This window comes from Condylostylus longicornis, unplaced genomic scaffold, assembly GCF_029603195.1.
Source record: "Condylostylus longicornis isolate FDR11 unplaced genomic scaffold, ASM2960319v2 ptg000030l, whole genome shotgun sequence".
In the NCBI taxonomy this organism is placed as follows: Eukaryota; Metazoa; Arthropoda; class Insecta; order Diptera; family Dolichopodidae; genus Condylostylus; species Condylostylus longicornis.
In genome coordinates, this window is record NW_026577999.1 from 7593457 (window position 1) to 7617399 (window position 23943).

Here is a 23943-nt window from a genome sequence, read left to right on the forward strand (position 1 = left end):
TCCTTTTATTTTACTAACATTAAATTAATTTTAATTTTAGCTTTATAGTCTTTGTAATGCTTTTTAAATTTCATTTAATATGAAAATGCATTATTCGCGAGTAAATTTTTTTTTTCATTCTTAATATTAAATTTATTTTAATTATTTTATATTTTAATATTTTAAATTTTTTATTTTTTATTTAAATTAATTACAATATTTTTAATATTTACAGAATTAAATTTATACAATAATTTTTATTTTAAATTTTAGTTTAGTTTTGTGTCTTTTTCTTTGTAATAATTAAATTAGTTTTTGGTTTTAACTTACAAATTTCTTATCTCAAATTTAATTATTATAATTAAGTTATTTATATTTTTTTTGTTTTTATATAATAATCTACATAAATTTTATTTTATTTAATTTTTAAATTTATATCGTTTTTTGTATTCTTGTTTTTATTTTTGATATTCATATGATTAAAAAAAATTTGTTTGTTTTTGTATGAATTTAATTAAAGACTACGTTCTTGGTCCAGCATAACGACAATATGATCTTCCTAGAATATCTTGCGGTGGAATTGATTGATCTATAGGTAAAACGCCTTTTATTTCTAATTCATCGCGTACCTGTAAATAGAAATTTATATGAAATTAGTAAAGAGATTTTGTTTATTTGAAGAAAATTTGATAAATTATACAATAAAGTAAATTTTGGAGTAAGTTCGAATTTAGAGTAACTACAATTAATCTTTCAATTAATTATTCTTGTTAAGTTATTTAATTAAGTTTAAATTTTACACAATTTAGTTGAACAGAATCATTTGCTGATTGCTTTGGAATGTTTTAAAATTAGAATAGACTTGATATATGAAATCACTAGTGTATTTTAAGGTCCCATTTTAATGAAACGGAAAAAACTCATTGTTTTTATATAAAAACGTAAATAACCTGATATTAATTAAGTTAAATGTAAAGGATTCAGTATTTTTTATTTAAAATTTAACAAATCAAATATATTTATAAAAAACGTAAATAGCTTAATATTGTTTACGTAAAAACGTAAACAACTCGGTATTGTTTACCTAAAACATTCAAAATTCATCATTTTTCTTTTAAAAGATAAAAACCTCAATGTTTTCATATCTAACCTGTTATTGTATACTTAAATCGTTGAAGAATCGATATTGTTTACATAAAAACGTAAATAATTCGAAATTGTTTACATAAAAATGTAAATAACCCAATTTTTTTTTTTAATCAAATGCTCAATATTTTTGATTTAAAATTTGAGAAACTCTATGTTTTTATATAAAAACGTAAATAACCTGATATTATTAAAGAATTCAATATTTTTCATTTAAAATTTAACAAATCAAACATATTTATAGAAACCGTAAATAACTTAATATTGTTTACGTAAAAACGTAAAAAACTCGGTATTGTTTACATAAAAACGTAAAAAACCCGATATTGATTACTTAGCGTGTAAAACATTTAAAATTTTCATGTAATACGTAAATAACCCAATATTGTTTAAGTTAAACATTTAAAATTCATCTTTTTTCATTTGAAACATAAAAAACTCAATATTTTTTAAATTTAACAGGGCTACGAACTTTCTAAATATAAACATTATGCAAAAAAAAACTAACAAAATAACTTATGCCGAATTTTCTTAAAAAAATAATTATTTTGAAAAACAAATTTAAATTATCTTTAAAAACGCTCTTTTTTTTTGTAAATTAAAATATTACATTTGAAGTATCGAAATATGAGGAAAATTATAAAATTAACTGGAATTTTTAATAAACTTTATTCTTTACAATTATTGAAAATTTGCTTCCTTCTACTATGGTAGCTACATAGATTCTACTTGCAAATATATATATACATCTATTTAAACAGGTTTATTTTTTGATATTTCTTAGAAATTTATTAAGCATTTTGTTTTCCTCATTTTTCACAAGAACAAAAAAAAAATAGAAAACAGAATTTTATCCTTGAATTGTTCGCTCTTTTTGTAATTTTAGAACTTAATAAAAATTTTTTAATTTTTATTTATCAAATAATTCAAGGGAAGATAATTTTTTTTTTTTTTTTGTAATTTGATTATTCAAAATAATTAATTCGATTATATTTAGCAACATGATGTGCATGAATAAAGAATTCTAAGTATAGTAATTCAAAATTTGATGATGTTTTAAATAACCAATTAACAATATTAAAAGTGACGTAATGATAATTTTTAGGGGAAAAACAAGCTAATTTGTATATAATAGCTCTCTAGTTAAAATTGTATAAAATGAAAACAATTTCAAAAGATTAAAAAATTGAAAATAAAAATATTGTTCATCTTATAAAATCAAATTGATTGCTAATGAACTTCATTAACATAGAAAATTATTCAAATTTTAAATTGGATGAGGAAATTTTTATAAGGAATTTTTGAAATACGATAAAAAATTGAAAATTATTTATTTTTCTCTTTTAAATATAGAAATATAATTTTCCTTAAGTGTTTTGTTTTCTTTCAAGAGCTTACAGTATTTCTAAGTGTTAGAAGTAATTGCAAAATTCAACACTGCCAATACTCCCATAGGTAGTCTTTATATTTTCTATATAGTCAAACTTTTGGCAAATTTCAAAATAAAAGAATTAGACTTGCTTTTGAAAAGTCAAGCAAAATCAAGTATCTAAATTAATTAATAAATTAAATTTTGTTTATATCAATTATCTTGTATAAAATGGAAAAGGATTAGGTTCAAAAAAATAACAAATGCTTTCTTTTTACCGTGACAACAAATTCTTAGGAACCATCAGGAAAATTTTCACCTCATTTCACAAAATATTAAATTTATTTCCTTTTTATATACATACTCGTAGCTTTCATATCAGACGTTGAAAAATAATATAGCGAAGAAAAGATTTTTGTTTTTTGTGATTTTAGTATTCAGTTGTTATTAACTGTTATTTGGTTTGATATTTCTAATCAGGATTAACTATCCATGTCAACGAAATTTATTGAAAATTTTGCTTTATAAATCTATAATTTGAAAATATTTTATTAAAAATTTATTTATTTAAAATATTGTAATTATTGAATTTAAGCAAAAATGATGATGGTATATTTGAAGCCCTTTATCTAATTTGGTGACTTCTACAGAATAATACATCAGAGAATTTCACCTGAATTGGTTAAGACGAAATCCATACAATTCTAATACTGTGTATTACATTCTTTAATAATTTTATGTGTCCAACAATATTGAGTTATTCTTGTATAAAATTTATGCTTATAGGTGTGTATATAAGCGTAAAGCAATAAATTATTATAACATATAAGATACGGGGAATTTGTTCTAATATATTGTATAAATATGTAAAACAACTTTAAATATCCTGAATATAATAACCTATTTCCTTTTCAAACTAAAGATAGAACAAAGAACATGAACCTTATTGTATATTAACTATTTTGGGATGAAAAATAAAGGATCAAAGTTAAAATTGACTTCCTAATAGTTTAGGGTGTTTTGATGTAAATAAATTTTGAAAATTTATGTCTAGGCCTAAGGGTATTTGAACCCAATTTTCGAATTATTATTTGTTAATTTTAAAAATATGTGGTTAAAAATACTATCCCTTTTTCTTCAATATTATACAAATTTTATTAAGTGAACTTAAGAGAATGAAATCAAGATTACAGTCTTATAAGATGTAATCCTTTTGCATAAAATCAGTTTAAAAGAGTAAAAATTTAGTAATAGTGGATATGAATGACAGCTGTTTTAAATTACTCAATCAAGCTTATGCGAAATTTTTCGAAGAAAGCTTATACGTAGTGAATACATCGAATTTTGTTTAACGACTCCCTCTTTTTACAAATTCATTTTCCTCAAATATTTTTATTACTTGAAAATTATTTGATTCAGGGTTTGATTACGTACAAAAAGAACTATAAGTAATACTGGAGACTAAACTTTGTGTTTTAAAATTTTTTCGAAAAGTGGCGTGTTTTTTCAAAAATTTCCTGAAACCATTCTTCTATAAAATAATGTTTGTATTTAAAATTTCTTGTTACATAATAAGAACCATCATATTATTTATTATTTCCTTTGTAATTTGTACGAGTAATAAATTAATCTTATGCATATATGAAGTAGAAAAGGAAAGTAATCTGTGATAACTTATGTTTTATGATGACATAAACCTATTAAGCAAAGTGAGTTGTTCATTGTTTTTTGTTTTTTATCTATTCAAGGATTACTAATATTTTGATAGTGATTTTATGTTTTTATTTTCGGTAAATATTATTTATTTTGAATTTAAGTGTAATTTATAACCATAAAAAATATTCATATCAGTGTCATAATATAATATAGGCAAAGATACTAAAATATTATTAAAATTATGATGAAATAGAAAATGATAAACATGAAAAGTAATAATCGAAATAAAATATAGAAAAACAGAAAATACCACAAGGAAATAGAATCAAAATTTGAATGGAAACGAAAGAAGGATTCATTGGATGGTTTGATATGAAATAAAACTAAAGCTACATAGCATCCCTTTAAGAAAAAATAATGAATATAGTATGAGAAGGAAGAGAAAAAAATTTCATCTATAAATGGAAAAATGATTGTTTTTAGATTTATGCTTCCATTTTAAATATTCAGAGAGCCCTTAAAGAAGAAGACAAGAATTGAAAACTACAAAGAAAAAAATTGTGTATGAAAATAACAAAAAGAGGATGTCATTTCGAAATCAATTTATCAAGTCAATTTTAATGCAAATTATAATGATAATAAAAGTTAATTTACCATAAAAACTAATATTTAATATTTTTGTTTACCCATACAGTAAACAACTAATTTATGATATACCGCCCACTCCGCTCCCCCTCTTCATGTTTTGGTAAGATCTATAAATACTTATTATGAAAAATATTTACTTTTTTTTTCTTACAAACCATGACTCCTTTATGTGTGAAAAACAATAAAATAAGTGGAAAAATATACTTGACTTTATTTAATTTCATTGGGTATAAATTTTGGAGAAAACGTAAAAAAATATTTTTGACGAGATGTTAGTCTTTGTGCCTACCATTGTGCGCATTCATGTATGTCAATTTTGTCAATTTTGGTTGAACCGATTTTGATGAAAATATTTTTCTGACTTAGGATTAATCAAATTTAGGAATTATGTTCGGTTCAAGGAACTAAACTTTTACTAACTTAAAAATTTAATTAAAAGATTAACTTGAAATTTTATATATAGTATGTACAAGTATCGTTTGACAATACGATTATTCACACTTAGCTTTTCGAGAAAGTTATAGTTGCCAGCAATTGAACTTTTAGTCTAGTTCGAATTAATATATTTGTGTGCGTACATTTATAAAAAAATAATTAACCCATTTTTTTTAAAATTCTGTATTTCAGCATAATGCATTATAACACTAAATTTGTAAAATTTTTGAGAATATCAGGGCTCGGAAGACAAATATTCACTAAGAGCCAAATCTCCTAAATGTTATAATGCGTTGATGATATCAGAAATTTTTAAAATATTTACCAAACAATTTTACGGCTGAGAAACAATTAAAAGCTGCTTTAGGTTTTTTTTTTACGTTACCGATCGGTAATTAGAATAAAATGAATATTTCAGCAAGAACTGTGTTATTCTTAGTTTTAGTATTTTTTAGCGCACCTATTCTATAAAATATAATTCACTCGCCCTCTTAGATTTGTTATAAGTACTGTAAAATAATTTTTTTTAATAATACTGCGATTACAATTTAGTTATTAATAAAATCATTTAAATTTAATTAAATTGAACACCCACAAGCAGGTATTGTACAATATGCTATAAGAAGCAAACGTAATTAAAAGTATTATGCTACTGAATTCAACAATATATTCAAAACTCTGTTACAGTTACCATGAACTGAATATAAAAATTACACTTTAATGGTATGACCGACCTTATGTTTAAACTTTATTTTTAATTAAAAACTAAATAATTAAAATAATTTTGTAATAAATTTCTTTATAGAAAATTTCTATATAAAAATTTAAATCAATTACAATATTATTATAGAGAATCACGTAAAATTTTTAATTATTTTAAAAATATTTAAAATTGTACAAAAAAATTTTTTATTGATTCTATTTGGTTTTTGAAAAAAAAAAAATACCATAAAGGATCTCTGATTAAATTCAGTAATTATTTTAAACATGTAACCTAGAATAATTTTGTTTGTTCTTGCTAAAATACCATCTAAATTTGGAAAATTTAAAAAAAAAAAAAAATTTGTGAAATTTTATCAATTTTTAAATAATTTTATATAAAAGTGAATTTTATTTTAAAAGCATTTTATTCTATATGGTTGGTATTCCAATATGTTTAGATCAGAGGTTCCCAAACTTTTTCCCTCTTAGACCCCTTGACGTGTTTTTGGATTTTTGATAAACCCCCTTAATAGTTATTTAATCAAATTCATATTTTTTGTAGACCCCTAGCAGGTCTTCATGGACTCCTGGGGCCTATATAAACCACTTTGGGAATCACTGGTTTGAACTAACAAATTAACCTTTCTCTTTTTTTTTAATGAGAAAATTTTCTAACTTTTGCTGTAATAATTTCAATAATAGTTTAGTTTTAATGTGTTTTTTTTTGTTTATTTAATTGAAAACTAATTGGAATCGTTTCACATGCAAATAAAGAGTTCAAAAATAATGTAAAATAAAAATTAAAATTTTTAATTTCAATTTTCCATTAAACGATTTTGAAATATTTCAAAGAAGGGTAGAAAATTATTTAATTTTTGTTTTTGCATAAAAACACAAAAAGAAAAGCATTAAAAGTAAAAACCTTATCCTCTAGTGCACTACCATTTTTGTTTGGTTTTAATTTAGTATGAAACAAAAACGGCAGCAATGAAAATAACAATAGACCCGAACAACTATGCAAAAACAAAAAAAAAAATCTGATGTGGCCAGCACATAACCGACCGCATTGTGTATTGTCTAGTTAAATGAAAGTGTTACAGAATATTATAAAAATGTCTGTTAAATACTTCTTTCCAATTTTTAGGACATTAGTAAGCTTATAGTTAACATACTTAGAAAAATGTAAATTTGGCTCTTAGTAGAGTTTCGCTTTGTGCTACCCGAATTCCCTGAAATGCTCGCCAGTTAGTTTCGGTAACAACCAGAACTCAAATATCAAATTTCAAGAAATTCCATCAATTTGTTCTGTGGATATGGTGAAAAGTGTAAAATCGGCCCACAAATCAGTTCTCGACCCCTGATCTTTCCAAAAAAGTTATATGTTCATTGCTTTAATATGAGGAATTCATATATTAAATTTCAATAAAATCGGTTGATTATTTCTCTTTATATACACAAAAATGTATATTTGGCCCGTAGTAAACGTCTAGTTGCCGATGCCTGATTTCTTCCAAAACATACGAATTTTTGCGGACGGTCGAGCTGAGCTTATATATAAAATTTCAAGTAAATCGGTTGAATATTTTCTCCAAAATGTTCAAAAATGTAAAACAGGCCCGCTAAAAAGTGCAGTTCCCGAGGCCTGATATATACCAAAAGTTGATCGATCCGTGCCATGGTGGAAACAAACTTACATATAAAATTTCATCAAAATCGGTTCAGCCGAACTTGAGATACACGCGTGCACACACAGACCGACAGACGGACAGACCGACAGACCGACAGACCGACAGACCGACAGACCGACAGACCGACAGGTTGCTAAAAATAGTTTATTTACACTTCCCTACTATGGAGAAGTACGTTCCCACCGAAAACTCGATATGCAAAATTTGTTGCCATCACATAACCTACCTATTGTTTACACAATACGGTCGGTAAAAAGAAAAGGGAATAAAAAATAGAAAAAGAATTAAGCACGTTTCTAACATTTATTCTTTGTAAAGGTGGAAATAAAATTAAAAACAACTTATGTTGGACTGTTTTTTAGGAACATGGAACATAAAAGGTGAAGAAACAAAAGTATTATTGTAAGTACTAAAAAAAATAAAAACATTTAATTGAATTTAAGTAAGGTTTTTTGTGGGTTCGATTGAATTATTCTAAATTACAAAAGTACGTAACGCTAAAAAATAATCATCTGAAATATAGACTCAAGTGTATGTTTTTGATCAACGTCGAATTCTCAGTTGATTTAGTTTTGTCTGTCTGTCCGTTCGTCCCAGCTATAACTCAAAAACTAATTGAGCTAAGTTTACCAAATTTTCACAATTGATTTATTGTAGTAAGTGTCAGAACCCTATTCAAATTCGACATGATCGGGGTATTGGTTCTGGTAGTTGCCATACAACTTCAAAATTTATTTGGCTATATCTCAGAAACTATGAAAGCCATGGTATTGAAATTTCAAACAAGCGAATATATTAGTAAGGCGAATGTGTTTGATAAAAGTCGTTGAAATTGCTAAGCTCTTTTTGGTAGCTGCCATACAACTTCAATAGTAGTTTTGCACACACAGTATTGTGAAAAACATAGTAATGAAATTTTGCATAAATTAATATGGTAATACGGCAACTTAAAGTCATAGTCTGTCCCATAGTCAGTTATTTCATCTTTATTCGCGCACATAGGATAACAAATTCGTACGGGTATCACAGAGTTGACACGGTCAACTCTATTTTTTCTCGTTTAAATATAAAAAAGAAAATGAGATATATGAAAACTTTCCTTAAATTAAATAAAATTTAAATTGAAAAAACAACAAGAAAAAAAAACAAGAATTTTTTTTTTTATTAAAATGAAATTATTTACCCTGATTAGTTTCAGTGTGTACCCCAAAGCATCCAATATATTTGATTGAAAAGTTCTTTGCATAAATTTCCACTATTGATTCTTTATCCGTAAATATTGTATGTGTGTAAGTTATTTATATATGTACATATATATTCATTTAAATTATTTACAATATGGAATGGGTTCTGTTTATGTAGGAAATGTGTATGTGCAAAATTGTTGCACTTTTTTAAATTTATTTTGTGTGAGTAATTGAAAATTTTTGTTATCATTTCATTTTGTAAAGAAATATAAATAAATTGGAAATTTCAATGCTGCCTTGAATTACAGAATCCATTTTAGATATTTTTTTTACAAGCAAACTTTGTACAAAATGCACTACACCTTATGTAAGTATATGTGTTTTCTTTCCATATGCATTTAGCATATATAGGTGTGATCAAATAGATTCTTTTGCATATGAATTTGTTTTTGATCTATTGAACTTTTGTTTATGAGAATGTCTACTTTATGTATTTACATACTTAATACAGTTGGCATGTAAGTATTTTTTTATTGATTATATTGAAAATTAAGTATTTAGTTTAATTATCCATACAGATAGCATTTTTTACTATGGCAATACTTTGTATGCATATTAGGTAATATTTTTATTACTAAATATTTGGTTGAATCAATGCTAACAGCATAAGGGTGAATGTTAAGATCCCAAAGATTCAAATGTAGAACTTATAATATAATTGGTTTGTATACTTATTCTATGGGTATAAAGCACAAATGGGAAATGAAGGAATGACTATACATAAATTTGGAATCAATTCGAGAAAATACCTCAATTATTAAGACAACATATTATGCTGCACATTTGTTTTCTGGATTGTTTCATTGAATTATGTGACCAGAAACAAACTAAAATTAAATTTTATTTTAGAATAATTAATATAAAATTAAAATTGAAAATCTTATTTTGCTAATCAATGTAAAATTGATTTTATATTTGATAATTGACTTTTAGGCCGAATATTTTCTCGTTTCACCTAAAAATTCATGAAAAAAAAATTTAAAAACTTATATAATTCCATCAACAACTTTTAAATTTTCAAAATTTTTAGCTTTAATTATACTATTTTCTTAAAATTAAAGACAACTTCAATACATGATTTTATCTTGAAAACATTTCAATCTTCAACACACCATTCAATATCGTAAACTTTTAATATATAAACTTTGATATCGTATTCAATAAAACTGATGAATCAACAAGATTCACGCGGTAGTTTGAGAGAAAAAAAATTAATTTAAAGCGATTATGTTAAACACTATATATATACTGACCAACAACAATAATAATAGCAAAAACAAAATTAAAGTTGAATAAGAAAGAAACCAATGCTATCGCAAAAGAAAATTGAAGAAAAACAAATGGGAGTTTTCTAACAAGTTATTCAGAAATCTCTTTAATTTTTGCTCTCATTTTCATTGAATTACGAGTGGGAATATTTAAAAGTTTTACAAGAACGTAAAAGACATATATATGTACATGTATATATACATATAGTTTTGAAAAAAAGCAAAAAAAAAAAATAAAAATAAAACTAAAATAAAAAATCTTTTTTTTTTTTCCAAAAAACCATCGTTTGCCATAAATCACTTTCCTTCCAACATAACTTCTAATTTATTATTACTTTTTTTTTTTTTTATGTATTTTCACATAAATTTCCACAAAACGTATGTGTGTTACACACATACATATTATATTCACCTTGAAGTTCACATTATACATTTTAAGAGCTTATAAAATGTATTTTGTATGTAACGTTATATAAGATGAAAGATAAAACCATAATAAAGTGTACTTGTAGCTTTAAGTAACGTTGTATTGATTCACTCGCATGATTGACTCTATATGTATGTATGCCACACAACCACCATTTTTATATTAACTAGAAATAATCTCCTTGTTCGCGTTTTGCTTTCATGTTATTAAAATCAAATTATGTCTAATAAAATATTATTTTACACCTTCATGAGTGATAAACAAAAGGGATAATAAGTCACTTTTCAGGTTGATTTTTGCTTGGTTTTCTTTTTTACGTGTATAATAATGTGTTGTATAGAAAAAAGTGATAGAGAACAAAATTTAGCAGGATTTTTTTTTGGTATTCCAATTTTTTGTACAATAATTAACATGTGACCTTATTTGATCAAAGTTGTTATGTAGCCCGTAAATGGTTGAAAAATTTCATTAATTATTGCTGACTTCACATATAATATGTAGGTTCATATGGAAGCTAATATTAAATTGTAGTGAATTATGCAACAATGAACAAATTATGTAAAGCTCCATAGGTTTTCAAAATTAATATCAAATTCAGGAAACGAAAACAATGACACAAATTAAATACCATTGATTTCATCAACATATTTTTAATCTCATAAAAATTTGCTTTGTTTTACTTTAGCCTAGGTCAACAATCAATAGTAAAAAATCTTATATATAAATCAGATATCCTTATATTTTTTTAAAACAAATATAATTGAAAATATATGTGAACTTACCGTTTCTACTTCCTTAAAAACTCGTATTAAATTTTTCCCAGCTAATTTTCCTATATCTTTTTCTGACCATTTCTCCGATTTAAGTAGAGTTGCGAATAAATGCGGATATTTTGATACGTCTTCTAAGCCTTTTGGCACTCTGTGTTTAAGTTTTCAATTAAAAAAAAAAATAAAAACAAAGTAAAAGTATGACCACAACAAATAAACAAAAAGAAAATCAAAAAAAACAAAAACAATAATAGAGTAATGGAGAAAAAGAAATCAGAGAAAATAAAAAGAGAGAGAGAGGGAGAGAAAAAAAAATATTAGCACCATAAATAAAAATTAATTACAAAAGTTTTTTTTTTTTCTTTTCTACAAAATTTTATTCAGTTTTGTATTTATTTTCAAGACAGCTTAATTAAAAAACAAGAAAAACAAAAACAAAAAATTATATATAAACTTACAAATTAACACCATCGTATCCAGCACCGATACCAACATGATCTATACCAGCCACGTCTCTTATATGGTTGATGTGTGCTATTTTAATTTGTTGGTTTTGTTGTTTTTTATTAGTTTACAAATATGTTCCAATTTTTTTTTCCCCAATTTTTTGAGGGTAAGTTGAAATTTTAAGAGAAAAATATTATGTAAGACAGAAAAGAAAATTTTTCATTAATTTTAAAATTTTTCCATGTTTATCCAATAATAATGAAAAAAAAAAAATAAAACTAAAAATATGGGAAAATAAAAAAAAATTCTTACCGATAACATCCTCCAAATTGGCATTTTCAGAGCAGCTTACGAAATGTGGATAAAATGCTACCATAACTAAACCTCCATTTATAGCCTGTAAAATTAAGAAAAATTGTTATTAAATATTTTTGTTGACTTGCCAAATATACAAAATAAGGTTATATGGCTTGATATTAAAAGAACTTGCAGAATTTTATTCTATTCGAAGAGGGTATTGTGTTTTTGTATTCGAAATATTAGTCAAAATTCGATCAAAATTACAAAAGAAAATAAATAAGAAATTAAGAACAAAAAATCGGATTTCATTGTCAGATTTCAGTAATTCAAATCTTATGTTTCGACCTATGTCAGAACCGTGAGTTATTTGATAATTATATAGTCTAGAAATTAGTGAAGATTTTGCGGCAGTCGACTTGAAATATTTGATTTTAAAATTTTATTTCACAAAATTATATTTAGCAAAAAAAATTTTCATAACTCTCTAATGATAATGCAAAACTGTAATTGAAAATTTATGTACGGATGGTAGCCCTAATACAATGTACTTATGTTTTTTTTTTTTCGAACATAAACTTTATTTTTAAATAATAAACTTTTCAAGAAAATTTATTTATTTATTTTTCCAACAGTTTTTTTTTAAGAAAAGTTCTTGGGCAGTTTTCTTGAGTATAGAGAAAAAAAAAATCCCTCTATTTTTTTTTTCTCTTATTTGTTAAACATTAAATAGGGATATACAATATTAAGTTTTAAGAGCGGCAGACTGCTCTTATATTACAAAGATCATCACATTTTAAATGAATTTTTATTATATTTTTGAGAGAAAAAAAAAAGAAAGAACAGAAAGGACATTATACGGGTAGAGTAAAAAAAATTTGAACTAGTTTTAAACATAAACAGTTTTAAACCAGTGGATGTTCTAAATTTTGAATGCAAGTAGCACACATATACGAAGTTTTGAATACAAGTGCTTTTTTTTCATATTCCATGTAATTTTTTTCTTAAAATTTAATTTTATTTAGGAAATTTTTCTTATATATGGAAAGAAGAAAAAATAAGAAAATATGTGGAGAAAAAGGCTGTATTTGATTTTTAAAAATTTCAACATATGTGATGGATTATGAAGGATTTGTTTGTTATTTTGCATATCTTGTTTGTTATATACATGTAGGTACAGAGGCCCTGTACGAAATTAATGATTTTGGAACAATTTTGGAATGAAATAACCAAATTTTTGTTATTCTTTTTGATTATTCCTTTTCAAAATTCGCAAGGATTTGATTTGATTGTTTCCTGAGTTGTTTTTTAAATTTTTTAATTTTAAGTTGAATTGAAAATTCAGATCCGGTCCACGTGTATTTCAGTGTTAAATGAAGTGTATTTTTAATAACAAGTACAATATAAAACTACAATTGCTGGTTCGAGATTTAACAATTAATATTCTTATAGTTTTATATGTCTTCTGGTTAGAATTTTGTTATTAAACTATATTAACTAGTCGGTTATCTATTAGTTTTTCAATTAAATAAATCTTGACATGACACTCTTTTTATTATTTTGTCATTCATTGAACGAATCTATTGATTTTCCCTTTGTACCTCAAACTATTATGTTTTACAAGAAAGTTTTGCGTGGGACAATAAGTTTAATGAATGCATTGAGAGAATCACTAATTTATCTGTTATACAATACAATTAACTAAAAATATAAATGAGGAATCTATAAATTTTCTCGAAAACTTTTTCTTCTATGAAATTCTATCTCACAGAATCTCCTATTTAATTGATTGATTTCGAACTTATGCTATGTAAGCGTGAGAACAAAAAAAAAATATTTTCTATAATAATTTTGATAAAATTATCATCAAGAAAAATAAAAACAAAAAATTTTTTTTTTATATTTTTAATATTTCTCTCACTTTTTTAAGTTTTCTCTTTCTTTAAAATTTTTTTATCCACCCCTGCATTAAGTTCCTTTGTTTTCATTTTCATTGTTTTCTCTACTTTTTTTGCGTTTTTGTTCTATTTTTTTTTTTTTTTGTTTTTTCAGATAATCTCAACTTTGAAGTTTTGTTACAAGAAACTTAACTACCAAAAACACGCCTTCATACACAAAATAAATTACAAAAATTAAATAAAGAAATAAAATGAAAACAACTGCAACTACATACACTTATATAAACACAAAAACGAATTTACGAGAAACCAAAACACAATAAAAGAAAACGTAGAAGTTTTTCTATACTTGCAAGAAAGAAAAATAAAACCGTAGCATGTACAATACAAAGCACAAGTCATAACAAGAGCAGTGGCACAAGTAGTAAAACCAGCAATAAAAATAATACAAAGAAATTAAATGAAACAAAAAAAAAATCATTCTTTCTTTATATAAGAAAATAAGAAGAAAAAGAAAAAAGCAGAGAGAAAACACAATAAAAACAAACAAAATAAAAAATTAAAGGAAATTGCATTTAAAAACGGAACATTGTTATCAAACTTTACAAAATTTCTTAATTAACAACATTAGAATGCACCACAAGATGAGATGAAAATTCATTCAAGTGCATTTACATTATATTATTATGTAGAAACATACACATATACATATTATAAATATAAGAAACTCTAGTAAGGACACCTAACGTTAAAGAAAAAAAAACTAAGGATAAAAGTTGCCAGCACACTTTACTTATTTAAGGTGATTTAATTTGGTGGCTATCGATTGGAATGATTAAAATTTTAAATGAACCAAAACTAAAACTACGACGTGATAGCAGTGCACTGTTACCCCGGTTATGCAACAATCTACAAAGCAGAAATACAAATTTCACAAAATTGGAGAACAAGTATTTTGAAGATATTATAACCATTACAACTTGGGAAGCTATTACAAAACGAGATTAGGTAGTAATAGATACTCGGACGAATGAATGATTTTGAGTGCTGTGTGTTAATTTGCCAAAGTGTTCCATACGTAATCGTACGTAATTATAGGAATAAAAACTAGAACCGGTAATTTTAAATTTTGAAAAAGAAATCGTTAAATTTCACCAAAACTACTTCAAGATTGCTTCAAGAATTTTTACTTGTGCAAGAAGTTGAGAGACTCCCCACTCTTACTAAAATAATTGGATTAAAAGTTTAGTACACTCCAAGAACGTAACTTACAAACAATTATAACCAAAAGCTGTCCTTTTTGTTTTTGCATTATTTTATGTGCTACTACATTGAAAAAAAGCAATTTCTAAAAATGTGTGCTTTAATCACATATGATTGTTATTTGTAAATAAAAGTGATTGACGTGATTGACATGGACGTCAGATTGATGAGGTTCTTGCAAAGTAGTTTTTCTTTCTTTTTGTTAAATATTTTTCAAATTAATTTCGAGAATAATTAATAAACATTGTCGAGCAAAATTCAATGACACCACTAAAAATTAAATAAATTTTACGGTAAATTATTGCAAAACGGCAACACTTGTCAATACATACCCGTCTTTCTCAATCATTTACCGTTTCAGTTTAATTTTTTGTCTGGTATTTTTCTAATGTTTAATAACTATGACAAAAAAATATCTCATATATGACAAAGTTGAACAGTAAAAAAGAAACAGCAAAAAAAAGACGAAAAAACTTAAACTTTCAAAAATCATTGCAAGTTTCAAAAGAAAAAGAAAAAAATGAAATTGTTTCTAAACAAAATATGTAATTTCGGGGTTTTAGAAGACGTCATATTGCATATTTCAGACAACACTTTATTTCCTGAATTTTTGATAAAATTGTATATTGTTTAGATCCTACATTAAAGATAAGAATACCTACATAATATAGGTAATACCGTATACGGTATTAGCAAAAAAAAAACTATTTTCAAATAAATGAACTTTTTGAAATTAAAAGACAAAAAAAAAAAATTAATCAACAGTTGAAAATCCCTAATTTGAACTCTCCAGTTGTTTATTTAAGCAGTAACAAATTTAGTCTTAACCCTGTTAAAATCAGCAAAAGATTAGCATGCAGTACAAAGAACTTACGAGTGAAAAACTTTTTTGGCAGATTGAGTATTGTTTCATATAATGTTTGGAGGGTTCTACTCATTGAACAGTATACCTAAAAGTGATATTTGGCAACAATATCAAAAATTATGTCGGAAGACTCTGAAAATAAGAATACATACAAAAAAATTCAAGAAACTATTCTGTTTATGATAAAAAATTTTTACTGAATTTCCAAGTTTCAAGGATAGCAAATGTGAATTTCACTGTATTTCTTAATATACTTACGTATACTCGTACATAAATTTAACTTACACAAATTAAAGAAACTGGTTAAAGAATATTATGTAGGTAAGTCATAGGTGAAATATCTACACTTTAGAAACTTGTTATACCTGCAAAAATGGTATGTGTGTATATGATATAGAAATATGTGAAATTTTTAAAAAGATTTGAATGAAATTCTGAAAATCTTAAGGCAATAAAAAAACTTATTATCGCAATATCTGCAATATGAATTCAAAAAAAAATGAAAAACTCATGACACTTTAATAAGATTAAACGAAAGGATATGTTGACATTTTTTATGATAATGGAAAACTTTTCATATAATAGAGTTAAGAAAATTTTCATTTTTATTTAATAATGAATACGAGTTACCTAAATAATAGTTATTTTCAAACCTGAACGAGTATAACAATATGTGATTGAATATTAAAAATGTAATCTATATTGAATAAGGACGGAATAGCATTGACCAAATATCTAAGAGGGTTTCTGATCCGGTATCAATGGTATTTGTTTCCTTAGACTAATCTTTCTAAAATGAACTGATATACGATATTAATAAAGAGGTAAATGAACAAAGGGGTTAACTAACATTTTGACGAAAATCGAGCTTTTCGGATAGAACATCATTAAATTTTATATAATTATTTTCAACTGTGATTACTCATATAGCTAGAAACCTAATAGAAGACGAGATTGACAAAACAAGAAGGAGTTAACTAACAAAAAAAAATAATAGTTTTAAAATTTGTTATTGAAAAAATGTGTTAAGATGCAAATGTAAGTTAACCCCTTTGTCCACTTACCGCTTCAATTGTTGATTGTCTAAGTGTGTTCCAAAAATTTAAGTAAACTAACATGTTTTGTATGGGAAAGTAGCTTAGGTATACAGAAAAATTAAGCTGATTTTTTGTATCCTATTTTGTATTGAAAATATTTTTGAGAACATCTGTGAATAGTAGATATTATTCAAAAAAATTTAAAATTAAATTATACATTGCTTTCAATTCAAAGGATTAAGTTATAATAATTTGAATTTGTTTTATTGGAAAACAAAAACAAATAATATGGGTTGACAGTATATTGTAAATAACCCAAATAGTTTACATAAATTCAATGAATTTGTCAAATTGCTAATGTTTTTTTTTTTTTGTGGAATTGTACTCAATACGGATTATATTTGTATTTGGTCATTTTGTTTAGTGATTTGTTTAATTGTACTAGCATTATAAATTTTTATAAAAATATTTTTGTTTTTTGGTTAACCAAAAAATCCAAAAGTATTTTTTGATTTAATTTGAACATAACACTTTTATCTCGAATAAAATACGAAAATTTATGTGAAAAGTACCCATTGAATATTGTAATTATAATTCCACCATATATAGGATGTAGATAAATGATTTGATTTAGTTGGTTACTAAAAGTACATTTACATTTATGGTTTTGAATTTTTTATTTATTTATTTATTTTTTTTGAAGGCAAATGATGCCAACGAGTTTTCATTTAATTAGATTTCAAATTGGTATTTAATATTATTCAATTTGTCAAGATTTATTTAATTCATATTTCATATTTTGAACGTTTCAAATGTAAACGAGCTAAAAAATCAAAATTAATAGCTTCAAATTTAAAATTGGGAGCTGTTTGAACTTTTTATTATTCCATATTGTGTTTTAATTTGGATTTTTTTACTATATGATAAAAATAATTCTTTTTTTTCTCATACTTTTTAAATTTTCCATTGAAGTTGCATCCCAGACGGACACATTTTTTGTATTTTACACATTTTTCATATAAATTGCATACCCGACGTAGAAATATTGCTTATCAGAATCAGAAGTGCCGCCATATTTAAATGTAGTGGGCTGCATTTAAAACAAGCTTACATTTTTATAATCAATTAGTAAATGAATTTTTGCGAATACGTTTATGTGATATTTCAAATAGACCTTTTAAATGGACACTGCGTTTTATTTAGTAAGTGTAATAAGCAGTTGAATCAGCTGTTTTGTTTTAGGTAAGAGCAGAAAACAAGGAATGACTATTTCATTATGTATTTCAAAATTTTTGGATACCATAATAGAAAAATTTTGCATTTAAATCGTATCCGCTCAGAAATGATTCAGAAGCTTATAAAATTATTTCTTACACTTTGAAACTGAATGATTATTTGTAATTATATCGTAATTTACTTAAATATGGAAAAAAAAATATTATCTTTTATCTTTATCTGCAATAAGAGTTCTTTAAATATTCCCAAATGTAACGTTATGCTCAATTGTTTTCATATTGAAATTTTCACTCAAAGAATTTTAAAAATTTAAATTTAACCAAGAAAAAAATTGTATTTATATTTTTTAAAAAGAAAATACGAAAAAATATTAAAAATGAATATTTAAATGCCATCATCTTAAAATTTATTAAACATTTAAATATGCACACACATAAGTGAGTGTTGTGTATATATTTTAAATACTATCTCAATTTAAGGATATTCCAAAAAAAAAAGCAACAAAATAATAATCATTTTCAATAAAATATAAAGACAGAAATGATAGCAATATCAATAAAAAAATGAAATTACATACACTTTACATTCTAAATTACATTCTTACATTCTATATTTTCGCTTAAAGAAATCGGAACGTATACGAGAAAATGAAGAAAAGTGGAAAACCATTCAAGTGGAACCTGAATTTTTTTTTTTTTATTTTTATTTTCTGTTTTCTTTTGTTGATTTTATAACTTTGTTATTATCCTGAATTCTTTTACTCTTTTTTTTTTTTTTGGATTTTGGATTAAAATATGCTCGAAATATTCTAAAATAAAAATTTTTTTTGGGTGTATAATTTGAACAGAAATAAGAAAATATTGAATAAAATTTTCTAAAATGTAAAAAAAACCGAAACAATTGCGATCGATTTTTTTTTCGATCTCGTACTAATGAACTCTAACCCGTTCTAACCCTCCATCATTTCTTTTCCTTTTCCGGTTTCATCAAATGATGACGATTTTGCTAGGCAATCTGCATTTTTGTGCGTCTATGATGATTGTCTTAGGTTTTTCGTGCAATATTAATTTACATGATAATTTCTGCTTGGCCTAAGCAATTCGTCTGATCAAGAGAAAGTTTTTTTTTATAATTTTCATTTATGGCAGTATGGTAACTTGAATGTTACATTTATACAATGAATCGTATAAATTATGGTTATCTTCGAAATTATGCTTTGGAAATTGCAAAGTTGCAAATGTAAGTTGCACACTGACTATTTGAATGTTCATATTTAATGTCATACAATTACTGCGGGAGTATTAAATTATTTCTTTAGTCAGTTTCGTGATGTGAAGAATCACCATTAAAATCATTAAATGAATAGGGTTTGTTAAATTGCAAGTGGTAACACTCAAACAATTTTTAAATTAATAATGCAAAACAAATTGACTGGATAACTAAAACTTTTAAAAAATTTAAGAAAATTTTTAAAATATTTGAATTAATTCGCTAATTATTTATACAATCTCATAATCAACACAATAACACCGGTCTATGCTCCCATTTCGCATACAATAGTGTATGCACTTGTGTTGTATATGTATGTGTGTATTGAATTTTTAGTAGTCTTTGCCTGAATTTAGTAATTTTTACCTTATTTTTAAATTTTTTTTTTAATTACTTTTTAATTGGATTGAAAATGAACTGTAATTTCCAATAGCTGGTAATTTATGAACCTGCATATAATATTAACACAAATGCACATATACCTAGGTTAAGAAAAATTTTTGTGTATTTTTTTTTATTTAATGGTCAATAAATTTATACTAATTAAATTTTTTCTTTCCAGTTAATTACAATTTATTTATTTTACATTAATTGAAATTTTTATAATTGGTTTTTCATTTTGATTTTCATTTTGAAATTCTTTTTAAGTATTTTGTGGTGACAATCCGAAAATATTTTTAATACTTATTATAAAATTACTCATGTTAAATTGAGCTTTATGTACGAGAGCTGTCCCAGAATTAAGTAGCCTAACCAAGAAAACACAAAAATTTTGAAAAAAAAATTGAGCCTGGCAGAAAGCCCTATCATTTTAAGGATTAACTGTCACACATTTATTTTTTTTTTTTTTCTTTTCAGATTACCGACTATTAATAGTAAAGCTTTTCAGTAAATTTTTTAATATGGATAAAATTGGTCATCGTTATGTCATTCAATATTTTTATTTGAAAGGTCTTAGTCCAGCCGGTATCAAAAGTGAACTAGATTTTACACTAGGGGAGTCTGCTCCCTCATATGCAATGATTAAAAATTGGGTAGCACAGTTTAAACGTGGCCGTACGAGCTGTGAAGATGAACATCGCACTGGTCGACCTATTACTGGTTCCGATATATTCCAATGAGTACTAAAATTGTTATACTGTTACAATGCAATCACAGCCTTTACTGCTACCAGCACCTATACATTCCAATGATGTTACAGCACAATACATTCTAAACCTTTCGTATATAGGATATCTTAATTAAATCAAATGCTGTACAAGTTATGCTATTGATTTGTTACTTAGGTACTTACAATACTATAAGATTTTTGAAAAATTTTCCTCACAATATACAAGAATATTAAAATATTTGAACTATAAGCAAGAAGAATAAAATAAGGAAAATGTTGCAAATAATGAAAACATAATCCTTTTTTAATTTTTTTTTTTGTTCGGGAGTAACTTGTACAATAAAAGCAAGAATATGTTTTGCAAAAATTGACATAAAATATTTTTGCCATGTTAAAAGAATTTAAAAAAATATGTTTTTTTTTGTTGTTTTTCTATACCTGGAAAACATAAAGACCTTAAAATTATGCATTATTTTAAATAAATTTTTAAATTCCATATACTAAGGTTACAATTCCCTCAAAAAAAAAAGTAAAAACCTAAATCCTTGTCATTCCTTTTCTTTTTCATTTTGTTTTGGTTTTTTATGCAAAAAGAGGTTTATGAATTATTCAAAATTTTTTTGTATATGATTTATAAATAAATCTAAAACCAAATTTTGTTGAATTTTTTTAGTCTCTATTTTAAATTTTCAGATTATTTTCATGAAAAATTCTTAAATTTTTTTCATATAAACAAGATTGCGCTTAGAAATTGTTATTAAAATTTGACAATGTTATGAGTAATAAAATTTTATGCAATAATTAGAAAACTCGTGTATATTTCCTTAAAATTATTGATATTTTTCGAAATAAAAATCAAAATCATTTTTTTCTACTAAAAGGAAGAGAAGTTCAACTTAGGAGGAGAAGTTCAATTTAAAATTCATTTAAGACATTCAAACAATTTAAAACTAATACTGATGGCATAATGGTTAGGATCTTGATAACATTTTTCTTATTTACTCTCAAACAATATAAAAAATTTTTAAATAATAGAGTAATTTATTTTATATTAAATATTTTTAATTTAATGTGTGGGTCACTCACAAAATCCTTAAATTTTTAAAATTTTCATTAGCTTTTGCCATCGTAAATTTCTTCTTTTCATTTTGAATTCAAATTGATCGAATAATGTTTCTATTTTACTTCCATTACATTGAACTTTATTTTTTCCAAACAGCTACACAGAGTGAAACCTTTCCAAAAAAAAAAAAAAAAACAATATTGTAAAACTGAGACTAAAAAAAGTATAGTGGGGGCAAAGTAAAATGTTTTTATTTATTTTTTTAAATTGTTTTCCAAATAATTTCTCTCAATTCTTTTTACTGACAGAAAAATGGAATTTTCATTTGACAGCTTAATTTGCCATTTTCTTTATTTTGCAGTAAATTATCTTTATTGTAGTCCTTTAGCATTTCAATGTAATTTTTTTTTTTCTGTTAATATTGGTATAGTGTTTTTTTTTTCAGTCGATTTAATCGTGGATACCTTCAAAATGAAAAAATAATTGTTTTTTTTTTTTTCAATTTAAATTTTTTTTTTTTCATTTAATGTTTTAAAATTTCTAAGCGTTTCCAGTATGAACAGATTATAAGAATTTATTATTGTTTGATTGCCCCTAAAAGCAGGCAATTTTTTAGTAGTATACAATAATTTTGTAATTATCGGTAAAGAATAATTACTTAATTCGGTAGCTGCAATATTAAAAATTTAGTGTTTAATATAAAATAAATCAGGAGGAAAGCAGGTCCAAATCATGAGATACTTCAAATTTATTCAATTTAATTATATTAAATTTTAATTCTTACTCAAAATATTAAGCATCTGCGTGAGAAAAAAATATGTTAATAATTTGTACAGCTTATTTCTATTATTTTTCTCCTACAATTATGTGCTCATATAAACTTGAAATCGTAATAAATGAATTTCGAAAATTAAACATTTCGGGATTGTATTAAAATTCAATTCGATTGTAGATTTCTCATTAATCTGCCATTCAGTTATGTTATTCTTCATTGAAATGCAAGCTATTCATTTTAGTTTTTTATAGAATAATTAATTTCGATTGTCTTATACTATATAGCTAGTTTACAAGACTAATTAAAAATTTTCAAAAATTTTCAAAATTGTTTTTTTCTAGTCAGGACATTTTTGGATAAAAAAAAAGTTGTAATTATGTTGGTTAGCGGAAAAAGAAGAAGAAAATTTAAATGAAATTTTTGTTTTTTTTTTTTGCCTTTACGATTTTGAACTTTGAAATCATAAAATATGTTACAACTCTTTTCCCCAAAAAACCAAAAAAAAAAAAAATAAGAAACTGAAAAAAAACTAAAAAAAAATTTTTTTTTTATTATATTCTTCCTGAGTTTTAGGTTTCCGCTTTATTCCATTTCGTCCCTACAACATCAAGAGTTTAAATGTAATAATGAACAATTTTTATTTCGTTTTTTTCTTCTTTTTAATTTTTGACCGCTGGAATAATTAAAAAAGTTTTGCCGAGTCGACGGAAACTATATTGTTACTCTACTTTAGCAAGAGGTTTAATGTTTTATGCAATATTTGTTATACTAGTATATCTAGTATAACAAATACTATATATTACAATTGTACATGTATAAATGGAAAAATACAGCAAACAAAATTTAGGAAGAATAAGAATAAAAAAAACCATTGTCAAGAATGAAAACGACAGTTTTGAAGGAGGAAAGTTTTGACACGGAATAAGGAATAAAAAGACCAGTGAGTAATAAAGATTTTTAAGGTGATAAAATTTTTGTTTTAAAGAGTTTCGACAGCCTAGAAGACTTCTTGGACGGTAATGATGATAACAAGTAATAAATTATTAAAAGTAATCGGACAAAAAAAATATTGTTTGAATTTCGAATTGGAAACTATGCTATGAGCTCTTTGTCAATAATAACAAGAGAAATTAGGAGATAGAAAAGGCATTGCAAGTTACTACAAACAAGTTTTAAATTTTTACGATTTGCGCATGGTAAGCAATATAGAGTTGTTCATGAATAGTGTTGATTCCAGTTTTGATTCAATTAAATAATATTAATAAGTGTGGGTGTATTTAAAAGTCCAAAATGTAATTTGCAAATGAATGCATTCTGTTAATTATTTTTTTTTTTTTTTCAGAGAAA

General features: G+C 24.6%; 1 protein-coding gene across 1 annotated transcript in view; it reads right to left on the bottom strand.

The window, feature by feature from the left end:
* Positions 1 to 271: 271 nt before the first annotated feature.
* LOC129607955 (dipeptidase 1) overlaps positions 272 to 23943 on the bottom strand; it is a 117303-nt gene continuing 93631 nt past the window's right edge. Inside the window, exons 8-11 of the mRNA XM_055519231.1 lie at positions 12095 to 12179; positions 11794 to 11869; positions 11348 to 11486; positions 272 to 608 (exon numbers count right to left, since the gene is read on the bottom strand). Coding sequence (XP_055375206.1) covers positions 501 to 608; positions 11348 to 11486; positions 11794 to 11869; positions 12095 to 12179 — 408 coding nt within the window. The 3' untranslated portion in view covers positions 272 to 500. The remainder of the gene's footprint in view (positions 609 to 11347; positions 11487 to 11793; positions 11870 to 12094; positions 12180 to 23943) is intronic.